At 45.5% G+C, this 13177-nt stretch overlaps 1 protein-coding gene and 1 pseudogene across 2 annotated transcripts in view; one reads left to right on the plus strand and one right to left on the minus strand.

The window, feature by feature from the left end:
- The first annotated feature begins 1815 nt into the window (after nucleotides 1-1815).
- Nucleotides 1816-13177, plus strand: part of LOC148010331 (transcription factor E2FB-like) — a 66760-nt gene continuing 55398 nt past the window's right edge. The window contains exons 1-2 of one of the 2 annotated variants that reach the window (XM_087671780.1): nucleotides 1817-1983; nucleotides 2062-2494. In XM_087671780.1, coding sequence (XP_087527906.1) covers nucleotides 2189-2494 — 306 coding nt within the window. In that variant the 5' untranslated portion in view covers nucleotides 1817-1983; nucleotides 2062-2188. Of the gene's footprint in view, nucleotides 2495-13177 lie in introns of both variants that reach the window. The other variant, XM_087671779.1, reaches the window with a different exon arrangement.
- Nucleotides 9972-13177, minus strand: part of LOC148010332 (uncharacterized) — a 51545-nt pseudogene continuing 48339 nt past the window's right edge.

Genomic DNA, 13177 nt, shown 5'->3' on the forward strand with positions numbered 1-13177 from the left:
AACTTGTAGCAACTTCATGTAAGCAATGCAAGGACAGTTAAGAGCAAGTGACCAAATTCAATCATCTTGACAAGTACCCATGATAAATTTATTGCATTTTAAGGCAGAGAGCCCCTTTTGCCATATGCTAGTGGTCTTAGGTTTTTAAGATTTATTGCACTAGGCAAGTCTCCATGTAGCATGTCTAGATTTCAAGTGATTAAGTGATATATGTAAAGGATAAAAGTTTTATGTTTAAACCATGGGCAAAGAATCCCATGACAACGGGCACTTGCTGCCTGTAGTGTGCAGGCACATGTACTGTCAATGTAGTAATACAAGGGTGGTTAGGCAAAGGCGCCTTTACCCCCAACACCTAGAAGGACTTTTCAAGATGGAAAGAGCACAATGTAGTCACTGTGGCATTCAATCGGATCCAAGTGAGTGCCAAAGGTTGTTCTGAACTATTGAAATCCATAGAATCTCTCCTAACGAAAATTTCACACTTCCTTGGTGTGGGCGGGACTCAACTTGATTTAGTATCTTCCATGGGCCAGTAGACCCTGACGAACTCCTACTAGCATGTAAGGTATCTAAAAACATGAATCATTTGTTGATTGGATATATGGAACTTCAATAGAGGGTCATGGAGAGAATTAGATGGCATTAGATACCAATTCCACTTGTCTCGAGAAGAAGCCACACTGTTGCAACAAAGAGCAAGCTGCTTGACAACCAACCTTGTATAAAACTATCCAACAAAACAAGGAATTTAATCAAAGGGAAATTTGATAGGCTAATGACATACCTCTCTTACCAATTCAAATCACCAAGTTTCCAACCAATAAACTCTTTGTCAAACTAAATGGAACCTTGGCTAGAACCATCGTCGGTGGTCGTACTGCTTCTAGATGCTATGAAGTAATAGTATCCAACCAAAGGCATCTTGCCTATTGTGGCTCATTCTACTGAAAGTTGTTTAGACTGGCAGTAGAGCCCAAAAGATAGGAATAAGAAATGGGCTATGCCCAAGGTGTAAAAAGGAAATTGAAACAATCCCTCATCTATTTTTATATTACAGTTCTGTCTCTAACATTTTCAACTTTTTGCAGGTCATGATAGGCCCCTTCCACCCAACAGGACTAACTTAGAAAGAAATTTTAGAAGGGGAAATGAATGGGATTCCTCCAGTTGTATGTAATTCGATTAGAAGTAATGTATTTGTGTTGGATATGGGTTAGTAGGAACAATATAGTGGTCAAGCATGTCATTATTCATCCCTTTCTTAGATTTAACTCCAAGTTTTTATTGTAGGTGGTACATAGAGGAAAGAAATCCAAATAGACAACAATTACTACCAAAGGAAGATGAAGAACCAAATAAAGCAAAAGAACAAAAAAAACTAGCTGTGCAAGAGAAGAAGAAGATTGTGGGTTGGAGATCACGAAGCTTACAATTCATGAGACTCAAGATAAAGATGCAAGAAGTTATGTTCTAGCAACTATTCGAGTCCTCCCCAAACAAAGTCCTCACTACCATGAATGAGAGAGCTCTGCAGTTTTTGGAGAAGTAAAAGCCATAAAATCCTTGTAAATGCTATAGATATAGTTACTAGCCCTGAATATGTTATTGTAAAGGGCTTCTCAAGAGCTTATGCTTCAGTGTCTATGCCCAAGGTTGGACCTTGTGTAAAAAGTTCCAATTTTGCATATTTTACTTTGTTCTCTAATATGACTTCACGTTTCCACAAAATACATTAGCCGGGCATCAACTCTTCACCCATCGATTAGGAGATACATGTTATGTACGAGTTATCCCCCTCATCATTGGGTGTCATGGGTCATTTTGGCCTTCATTTTCTTGAGCCTTTGATTGTGATGATGGGCGCCTACAATTGAAGAAAGGAGGGAGAGAGAAAGAGAGATGGTGTTGCTGTTGGCGCTAGGAGACCATTTAAATCACACTGCGGCCCTCCTGTCAATCCTCCACCTCGAGAGCATTTCGGTACATTCCTCACCTTCCATCGTCACCATCGGAACTCAATCAACAACCAGCTTGCCTCTTACCAGTGCCTCTTACTAGGTGGTAAATACTGCCCCCACACCGATCTTGTCTCTCAGAGAAGGCTATGGCGTCCGGGCCTGCATTGCCATTTGCTCTGTGCCTTTCTTGGGCTGAGAAAGAAAGCTCATTCTGAGCAGGCGCATGTATGTGCGTGCATGGAGAAGGGTTGGGGCAAGAGATGGTGGGCCTTGTGAATGGTGCTGGTTCTTGTGGTGGTCATGCTTCGATGACCCGACCTGCCGCTGCGCCTGCGCCTGCCGCCATCACCACTGCTGCGGCAAGGAGGAGCCCTCTCAGCAGCAGCAGCTTGCCTCTCCACAGCTCCCCATTCACATCTTCACGGCCGGCTTTCGCTTCGCCAGATGACTATCACCATTTCATCGAGCCCGGCGTCTCCACCGGTGCTGCTACCCATGTTCAAATGGGTGATACTTTTGTTACCAAATTCTCGGTATGGATCCTCTTGCACCTAAACGTGCAATTGTTTATAACACGGGCAGCTTCTTGAGTTCACAAAATAATGCCTGCCTATCATTCACTTAATGGAAAACAACTCGAGATTGTATTTGGCTTCATGTTTTGCTAATGCTTCTCTCATAAGAAGGCTGAAGTTGGAGACTGTTTTGTGCTTTTCCTGTTTATCCCTTATTGTGCAATCAGCAAAATTTAAAATACTGATTTGACTTATTGTTGATAACGTGTTGTTAATGACGACGATTTTGCCACTTCTTGAATGAGTCATTACAATAGCCCAACCACCATGATCCATGCCATTTCAAAATGGCTTCCTTGTGGTGAGCAAATTGGATCTTGATGGTCTTACTAGATTACAGCCATACAATCAAGGAGAAAGGTGTGACTAATGATGCCAATGTGGATAGACTGATAGTGTCCATACACCCACGTAGCGAATAAAGGTGCAACAGTGCTTTGTTTCTGGAGGCACAGCTTGTAGGTTGATCGAATGTGGTTGGATTTCCCAGAACTTTGCACGCGGTTTGACAGGGCTGGCATAACAGGGCACATATGTATGATGATGAAGCTGTGACAGCCTCGAGGTCATATTTTCCTGAACAATCAAGTAGAACAAAGTAGTGCAAAATTGCGGATGTACTTCCACTGTTGTCTGACCTCGCTTGGTTAAAAATGTGGTGAAGTGCCATTCTTTGTTTGTTAATTGGGCGGGTAGCTTCTGGTTCATTTAGAGCACTGTTGAATTTGGACATTTATCCTAAATGGTTCTTAATGAGGTGGTTTCAAGTAGATTGACAATGCCAACCAACAATATGATCATGATTACATTTTGAAGCTCATCTCTTGTAGATGGTCTTCATCAAGAAAGTTTTGTTCCATTAGATTAACAAATATATTGGCCCTACAGTATTCTTGGTATGTCCAATTCTTATTTGACATAATTCAAAGCATATTGTGGTTTGTCATGTGCAACTTCACTCTTTTGCTCTTTTGCTACAGCAATGTATTTGATAACAAGTAGAGTGGTGCAGTGCCTCATAACATGATGCAACATGGACAATTTTGCAAAAGGGTAAGATGTAATCTATCGTGTTTCAGGGTGGGTGTGCTACATCCACAAGTTCTTCTTGGTAAGTTTATGACAAAGTCATAAGTGTGACTGATCTCACCCCAATGAGAGTCCTTTATCACTTTTCTTGCAAGATCACTATCCATCATCCATGCAATGGAGTAAGGAAGCACTCCACTTTAGAAGTGGATTGCTGGATACTCCAAGATTTCGTTGAATAGTAGATCCTTGTGATCATAGGGGATCATGAAGTTTGGAAAATTCATGATAGAGACTTGTCAAGGAATTATAATGGTAATGCTCAAACAAGGGATGTCTCAATGATTGGTTTGTACACAAGTTTTCAATTGGAAATTCAACAATTGCAATTTAATAAGCTTAATGGGAGCCAAGTTCACCCATTGAAGTAGCTTGAAAAATCTTCATATGAAGGTGCTGTCAAATATAATGGGTATGCTTTGATACCATGTCAAAATAAGCAACGGTGCAGAGAGATAGTAGGGTTTAGGGGGATAACATAGAGTATGTATGGCAAACATTGAGAGAGAAGAGAAACTCACAAATACAAGAAGAACACGGTAATGATGCATTGAATCATGCTATGAGAAGAAAAGCTGATATAGCGGAGTTGTAGCTCAAAAGATAATGCATTGTCTTGTTTGAATCAGGTGGCAGCACCTGTGGGAAATTTGCACAACGAAGGGAGCGAGACGTAGTTCTTTGGGTAGTGGGCTATTGAAGTAATCACTCCAAGGTGAAGGACAATTGTTGAGGAAGTGAATTGCAGTCCTCTAATACCGGGGAGTGCTTTGGGCAGCAAAAAGAAAATCCTAGAGTGTCAGAGCTGTCAAATGTAGGGAGAGCAGCCCAGGTGTTGACGCTTGGTGGATAATGATGATGCCAAATGATGGAGGATGAGTTGGGCTGCAAAAACGCAGGTTCCAGCATCCTTTGTGACAAACTAGTGACACCAGGTGATGGAGGAGGAGCCAGGTTGCAAAAATGCAGGTCCTAGCAGCCCCTCTGATAGATGAATGATACGAGGTGATGGAGAAGCTAGGCTGCCAAGACGCAATTCCTAGCAGCATGATAAATGAAGGTCTGTCATCTCAAAAGTAGAACAAAATTAAGTCTTAATTGTACTATGGCAAAAGAATTTGAATCATGTATGTATAATAAGATATATTTGATTCCCTATGAAGTGATACGTACATATAAGTTTAGGTTATAAGAAGTAGAATGGTATTCTTGAGTTCTAAGGAACTCATCTATCCTTTGGAACCAAGGCCATGGTGCTTGCTTTAGCCCGTAAAGAGTTTTTTGCAAGGCAAAGACCTTATCCTTCTAGTCAGCAAAAGAAAATTTGAGTGGTTACTCCACATAGATTTCTTTTCCGAGATAAGTGTTCAGAAAGACACTTTTAACGTCCATCTTAAAGATTGGCCAAGTGTAGTGAGCGGCAAGTGCAACTAACAAACGAAATGATATCAATTGTGCAGTAGGAGCAAAGGTGTTGAAGAGCCGCTTGCCAACTATCTAGCTCAGATACGCTATGTAATCATCTATAAACAATGACCTAAATGATGCCTGAGGTGCTGGCCGGGAATATTTTCTAGGGCCTTTCGGAGTCGAATCTAGTGGAAGGATTCTTGCATCCCACATGGTCCATTGGTATCAACGAGGTAATGGATTCTCAGAAGGGGTCTAGGAGAAATATGTGAAGGCATCGGACTTATGCTTGAGAAAGTATACCCACAAGTATCTAGAATGATCATCCATAATCAAAAGGTACAATGTGCTGAACACGGAGGGAGAGAGAGAGAGAAAGCACTGACTGAAATGAATGCTGAATACACTGAAATGGACTGATCAGTCCCTGCACGCAGCCCACAACGTCAGTGAGGGCACCAGATCAGGCTGATGACGATGGCAGCACCACCACGGGGGAGAAGGAGTGTCGGAATCTGCAAGAAGACAATTGACAAAGTGGGGAGGGGGGCTGCCAATAAATAGGCAAAAGGGCAAACCCTAACCGTAACCCTAAAATGGGCGCAAACCCTAAAAATGCCCTAAAATGGGCGCCCCACAACAGTGACCAAAAAGTGGCCGGGCAGCCAATGGCTGCCCACTAAAAGAGGCCAAAAAGAAATACACATCCTAAGATAGCCGGTCAAGAGTGACTAGCCTCCCCCATCATAACACATGACAGACATGTCAGAGCTCCTAATGTCCTTGTCTGACTCAGACTGAGGCTCACAAGCAGGAGATGACAAGGCATGACAAACATGACTGCTAACACCCCCTCTCAGATCCTGGATGTGGCTGAAGGCCAAGGAGGAAATAGATCTTGGGGTGGCAAGAGGAATGCCAAAGTCGATGAAGTCCGTCGATGTAGACTGCCGCTGAAGGAGCTCCTCACGATCCTGGGAATCCCCCTCTAAAACACCAGGGTCCAGGGAATCCACAGCCGCATCACCGAGATCGTCCCCCTCTGAAAGGGATGGGGGGTACGAGGGAACCACTGGAGGAGAGGGTGGGGGATGGGAAGGAACCTGTGGAATAGAAGGTGCACAAGCGGGAACGGGTGTAGCAATAGACTGTTGCGGAGGACCCTGCATCAAAGAAGGGGAATGGAGCCTGTAAAGCTCGCTCTCCTGCCAACCTGTAGATAAGACAGCTCCTGTAGAAGAATCCTCAATAACAACGGCATGCTCGGTGAAGATCACTCGTGTGCCAAGCCTCGTAAGGCCATAAACTGAGAGGAGGGGAAGGCCCAAGTCCGGAACATGTAGGGCCTGTGAAAGGAAGCTCGTAGGTCGGTCTGTAAACAAAGGCAATGTGCCAACACCACTAATAGGCACCGATAAAATGTCACCAACAGTGACTGCATCCTCTGATGGATGGAGATCCTAACAAATCACCTCGGGGAGTCAAATGACTCGAAGCACCACTGTCCACTAACCAAGGCTGTGTAGAAGACACTGCAGCCACGGAAGAAGGATCCTCCTCCAAAGCATGGATATGAAGGAACACTGACTCATGGGTAACAGCTGGTGTAGAGGTAGAAGAAGGCTCCGATGTAGATCCACCCTTCGCTCCCGGACGAAGGTGAGGGTACTGCTTCCAGCACTTCTCCTCGGGATGTGTCCCTTTCCCACAGTGTGGGCACTTCGGTCTCTCTGAATCTGAGTCAGAGCCTGAAGAGCTGTCCTTCTTCTTAGCCTTTGACTTCTTCTTCTTCTTCTATCCTCCCGAACCTGCAACAAAGGCTCTAGTGGAGTCGGATCCACTAGCACTGACCTCTCTGAGTCGCTCGTCATGCTTCAAGACAAGCGGGGATAGCTCCTCCCATAGAAGCTTCTCACGGGTCCTCGATGTAAGAAGGCTGGTGTAGAAGACATCAAACCGAGGCGATGGCAGCTGAGTCAAGAGAATCATAGCCATGTCTTCAGAAGATATCATCCAACCGAGAGATGCAAGCTCATCCCTCATATCCTGTAATCTGTTGATGTGGTCCTTCATGGAAGGACTATCATTAATAGCGAGCATCCGCAACTTCTTTTCAAGAGATATCCGGTGGGCAAACGTCTTCTGTTGATAGAGAGACGCGAGCTTTCTCCACACATCTGCTGTAGTCGTCAACCTGTGAACATGAACAAGGACAGAATCCTGCAAACTCAGAAAGAGGAAAGATCTGGCTCTAGAATTAAGTCGATCCCATAAGGCTGCACGATCCATAGATGTCCCATCTGCGGGATCCACCATAGGCCGGAGAATAGGAACAGAAACAAGCTCCCAAAGATCAAAGGAGTCCAAGATACACTCCACCTTGCAGGACCATAGAGAAAAGTTGGAGCCATCCAACCGGTCCTCTTTGGGCAGCTGAGGAAGTACAGGTACCTATACAGGGGGTACCAAAGGCTGCATCTTCGGCCCACTGGAAGGGGCTCGCCGAGATACATGAATAGAAGGGGGACGAGAACGAGGAATAGACTCCGTATGACGATCCTTGCGATAGAAATCACGCCTCCGTTCAGATGAATGTCGAGACAAAGGCTCATCATCTGAGTCATCAAAACCTGTAGAGTGATGATAAGACATCTTCTAAATCTGCAAAACACCAAAGAAAACTGTGCCAATGCCGAAGAATGACCACCAGAAGGGTCACCAACTACCAGAAGAACCACCAAACTCCAGGAAATCAGGTTGCCTATCACCAGGAGGTGAAAAACGCAGCTGTGTAGGGCACAAAATCCGGAGGGAAAGTTGCCAGGCACCAAAACGCAGCCAAGAAGAGAAGCGCCAGCTGGAGATAAGCCGCCAGGAGGGAAAACGACCACCTTGGATGCAAAACGCAGCTTGTAGTGGAGTCGCCTAGCTGAAGAGAAGGCCGCCCAGCTGAAAACGCAAGTAGACAGGGGCTGGTTGATGACGTGGCAGCCTCTGGAAGGGGCTGATGCAGCAAACGCAAATATACAGACCACCTGGAGGGGCCGCCTGGCTGTTGGAGAGAAGGGGGGCAGCAACAGATGATAGGTGTGGTGTCTCTCCAGTCGATGAAGACCTCCGTGCTCTCAGTTTGGCTCTGATACCATGTGAGAGTGCGCAACGGAAGAGGAAATACGAACACGGAGGGAGAGAGAGAGAGAAAGCAGAAAATAAGGAAGAGAAATCTGCACTGACTGAAATGAATGCTGAATACACTGAAATGGACCGATCAGTCCTTGCACGCAGTCCACAGCGTTAGTGAGGGCACCAGATCAGGCTGATGACGATGGCAGCACCACCACGGGGGAGAAGGAGTGTCGGAATCTGCAAGAAGACAACTGACAAAGTGGGGAGGGGGGCTGCCAATAAATAGGCAAAAGGGCAAATCCTAACCCTAACCCTAAAATGGGCGCAAACCCTAAAATGGGCGCAAACCCTAAAAATGCCCTAAAATGGGCGCCCCACAACAGTGACCAAAAAGTGGCCGGGCAGCCAGTGGCTGCCCACTAAAAGAGGCCAAAAAGAAATACACATCCTAAGATAGCCAGTCAAGAGTGACTAGCCTCCCCCATCATAACACATGACAGACATCTCAGAGCTCCTAATGTCCTCGTCTGACTCAGACTGCGGCTCACAGGCAGGAGATGACAAGGCATGACAAACATGATTGCTAACAGTTCAAGGCGGCAGTGGATGTTCGCCCACAAAGATCAACATGAATCAATCTAAGAGGTGCCTCAACTCTATGTGAAGATTGCTAAGGGAGTGGGGTTCGGTGTTGCTTCTCGAGTTGACAAGCTTTATAAATATTCTGTGGTAGCTTCAAGAGTGGAAGGCCATCAACCATCTGTTGATGCGACAACTTATAAATAGAGTCGTATCTGAGATGTCCTAAGCGAAAATGCTAGAGACACTCAGTGCTTGTAGGCTCTTGTGCAGTGGCTAATGCCAGGAAGTGGTGGAACTTAGAGCCCTTGATTGTCGGCTCAAAAAGAAGCTGTGTTATGTGGTGTAGGCTACTAGGTTGTGTCTCACTATGAGCAATCATTAAGCTAGTCTGAGAGTCAAGGACCTTGATTTCAGTCGCTATGAAAAAAACAGCTCGACCCAATCAGCAAAGTTGCCGAACGGATAATAAGTTTCCCCCAAGTTGGAGGACATAGTACATCTTATAGCATAGCATAATCTGGGCCTTGGTCAATGGCAAAATTGATGCGATCGTGAGCTTAAATCTTAATTGAGGGGTTGTTCCCAACTAGGATGCGCTTGGCTGTAGGGGCTCAGGAAATAAAAATCTCCTTGATGGGGGTCATATGATGAGTAGCTCCATTGTCCACAATCCAAGTAGTTGAAGTCACCTTGTGAGGAGGCAACTCACAAATGTGGATGAGAGTTATATCCTTAAATGTCTCTATGGAGACGATGTGGGTCTGTGCAGACAAATTAGACAAGCCCTTGGTGTTGAGAATGTTGTTGATTGTGATGGTTGACCGGTAGTAGTGTGGGTCTTGCCTCATGATTTCCCCTATTGAGGGTTGCCACTGTTGAGCTAAAATATGCATTACTTGCTGATTAGCCTCTTAAACAGCCCCAAAACACACTAAAAATGCTCTTTTAGAGTAAAACCCTAAAACAGGGAGCGGTTTGAGAGAGTTCAGTGGAAACCCAAAAACGGGGAGCGGTTCGAGAAAGTTTAGTGGAAACCCTAATTTTTGGGGCGCCCTTCCATATCTATAAATAGACAGGCTGCCCCCATTCAGCTATCATCCTTGTTTTGCAGGTTACACCAACCCACACACCACACACCCTTTGCTGCTATTGGCGCCCAGTTTCTAGCCTGCAGCCCGCCTCTATCTGCTGTCCAGCCATCATCAACTGCAGCCACATCATCTTCAGCCTATCTATTGTTGTAGGTGATAGCTCTCAGCTGCTGGCGACTGCTCCAAACTGTCCCAGACTGTTGTTCAGCCTGCTGTCTATCATGTCCAGGGTCAGCCAGGCTGCGTTTTCAGCATTGTAGGCCTTGACACTCAGACACTGTTTCAGCCTGCTATTTACAGCAGACTGTGCACAGTTTCCAGCCCAAGATCGGTGGTACACTGCTGCGTTTACCAGTTTCTAGCCTCTAGACTGCTGTGTTTTGGTGACCAGCCTGCTGCCATTCACTATTCAGCACTCCTACACTCCGACTGGTGGTCACAAGCTTAGGATCCGTCTTCGGTGGATGTCATACTCCGACATTGCTCTGCCCTTGAGCACACTGTACACTCTGATATTCATTTACAGCATTCATTCACTTCAGAGTTGTTCTCTCTCTTCCTTCTTCTGTTTGTGTTTGAGTTTTGAGTTTTGCGTTTAGGGTTTGAGTTTTGCCCTCTGTGTCTGTGTCTGTGTCTTTGTGTTTCTGTTGTGGTTGTACACTTTGTGTGTCCTCAGTACAAATCCTAGCAGCCTTCTTAACATGGTATTAGAGCCGGTGCTCTTGTAAAGAGTATCTTGCGGATATTGTTGAGAGCTAGTCTTTGTGCGAGGCACACAGTACGACTCATAACCAAATCACAATGTCCCAGACACCTTTTTGTCCAGTTCCTATGATGTCTTATCAGGCTTCTCCATCATTGGAGGCCTTGAGACGGCATTATGGACTCGGTAAGGAGGACGACACTCCACCTTTACCAGATTTCACTAACATGACAGAGGACTTTGAGGAGTACTATCGCAACAAGTATGGTGATGTTTACATCCCTCCTATCAATTTTGCTACCACATCCGGACCGGTTGGTGAGGCTGGTCATCTCTTTGATCATGGAGGACATACGGCATTCGAAACGTCTGGCGATCCATCTTCATAATCTCAGCCAGGTCCAATGTCAGCTTTGTACAATTCTTTTGTGTTGCATGAATCAAAAGAGGTACATGATCTGGATGGCTTTGCGTATGCGAACTTCAATAGAGGGGGCTTACGAAGTAGACGAAATTCAGGTACATCTAGAGCTTCTGTTTCATTTGAGCATATTACACACTTCTCACTTTCCTCCCATCCCATCCTCTTCTATATCACACCTTGATCATCTCTCATCATCTTTCCAAAATCTTGGATTATTCTCCATATCTACATCACACACCCTAGGGGTTGGATCTACCATCTTTGCTCCTATCGCCTTTTTCTTCTCCACCCCATTCTCTATCTCTTTGCACCATGGTACTTCGTTAGGGGGAATGCCACCCTTTAACATAGTGCCTCTCACCTTTTAGCAAATGAGCACACCCATAACTCCTGGGTCGACTGTGATGGGCATTTCCCTCACTATCCCTAGCTTTACATCTCCCATGACCACTCATATGCAGGGGTTTCCATCTTTACCTTATGGTGCGTCTTCACACTCTCCTTGGGTTACACCTACACAGGGATTCCCATCTTCTGCTCCTAGTGTTTCCATCCCACCTCCTTGGGTTCCTTATGTGGCTACCATGCCCATGCCTGGTCAGTCCATCCCTACCTATGGATCCACCTTGCACACTACTCGCATGCCTGGTGGGCAGTCTGGGGTCCATTTCCAAGTGTACTCCACTCTCCTATCTTACCCCACTATACTTTTTTACACTATCCATCTCCGAGCACTACCACTCCTGTTGCAACGTCCAAGAATGCCTTTACGGCTAAGACACGTTTAAATGGGTCAAATTTCACTACTTGGTCGAATTTCATGCAACAAATGCTTGAGTCTCAGGGTCTTTGGAACCTCGTCATTGGTCTAGAGTCTATGCCGGACCCTCGACTAGCTCACCCTGACTACATCCGTCAATGGAAAGTCCGCAATGATACAACAAATGTTGAGCTGATACAGGGATTGCTTCATGAGTTTTCACTCTCAGTTGCAGCACTTCTCGCTCGCATCAGAGCGTTGGAGTCACCTTCTTGATTGCAAAGCGGCTCGTGTCGTACTTGGCGCATCAATCTCGACTTTGAGGTTCAAGAGTTCTCTCTTAAGGAAGGGGATGATTTGAAAGTCAAGCTGGTTGACTATAGACGGTTACTTGCCGAGTTCGCCATTACTAGCTCTCCAAAGTCAGACAACGATTAGGTTACATTCTTCTTGAATAAGTTGCACGCAAAATACTTCAATTTCATTCAACACATCATCTCCCAACCTTGATTGCCAACCTTCTACGAGTTTGAGTGCCAGTTCTTGTGTTACGCAAGGTTGCATAATCAAGTCCACAAGAAATTCTCATCACAGTCTTATTCAAAGCATAGGGGATTAGTTGCCTCTTCTTCGGGAGGGAAAACCACCAGTAGTAAGAACTCACTAGATGCGAAGGCAAGCCAATCAAAGGGTGACTCCTCTTCCTCAAATGGAACCAAAGAATCAAGATCTCTCTGGCAGCAACTTCCTAAGAAAAACCGGTTTTGCATACACTACCAGAGAGCAACCCATGTGAACGAGGAGTGTCGCTCCAAGGCCTAAGGTCTTTCATCTAAAAAGCCTCAGTAGATCGTTGCGACTCCACAGTCCAGTGGAGCTACGCCTTCCGCTCCTGCTTCATCTACTTCTTCAACACCTGTTGTTGCTGCTGGACATGTGGCTCGAGTACAGCCTCAGCAGCCCATCTCTTTTACTGCCCCTGAGGGACTTGTTGATTGGTCTATAGGTTCCGATCTCGTTGCACTTCATGCATCTATCTCACCTTCCTCTCCACCTCGTTAAGCATTCCCTTGGCAGAGCCTTGCTACTGGAAGTACGCGATGGTGGCCACCTTCTTAGACTAGCATGTCTCTAGGTCCTTTCAGATACCTTAGGCCAGTCTAGCATTCATTTTTCGCACTCTTAGAGTCGGGCCCATAGGATTTTTGTCACTATATTTTAAGTCTTCCACTGCATTTACTCACACACACATACACATTTGCATCTTTGCACTTGTTCCTTTAGTTAGCTTTTCATTTTAGTTTAGTTTTGTTTTTGGAGCATTTCACCACTGACCTCTGTGATTGCAAACTTTGATCTCCTTTGCAGGTTTTGTTTTTAGTGTAGGGGTAATATGCAGGTTTGCCCAGTCCTACCTAGACTAGAGACTTGGGATGCGCGCTGTTCCTTCATGGTT

The sequence above is a fragment of the Lygodium microphyllum genome, chromosome 29 (assembly GCF_053477565.2).
Source record: "Lygodium microphyllum isolate KBCC chromosome 29, Lygodium_microphyllum_v1.1.10, whole genome shotgun sequence".
NCBI classification, from domain to species: Eukaryota; Viridiplantae; Streptophyta; class Polypodiopsida; order Schizaeales; family Lygodiaceae; genus Lygodium; species Lygodium microphyllum.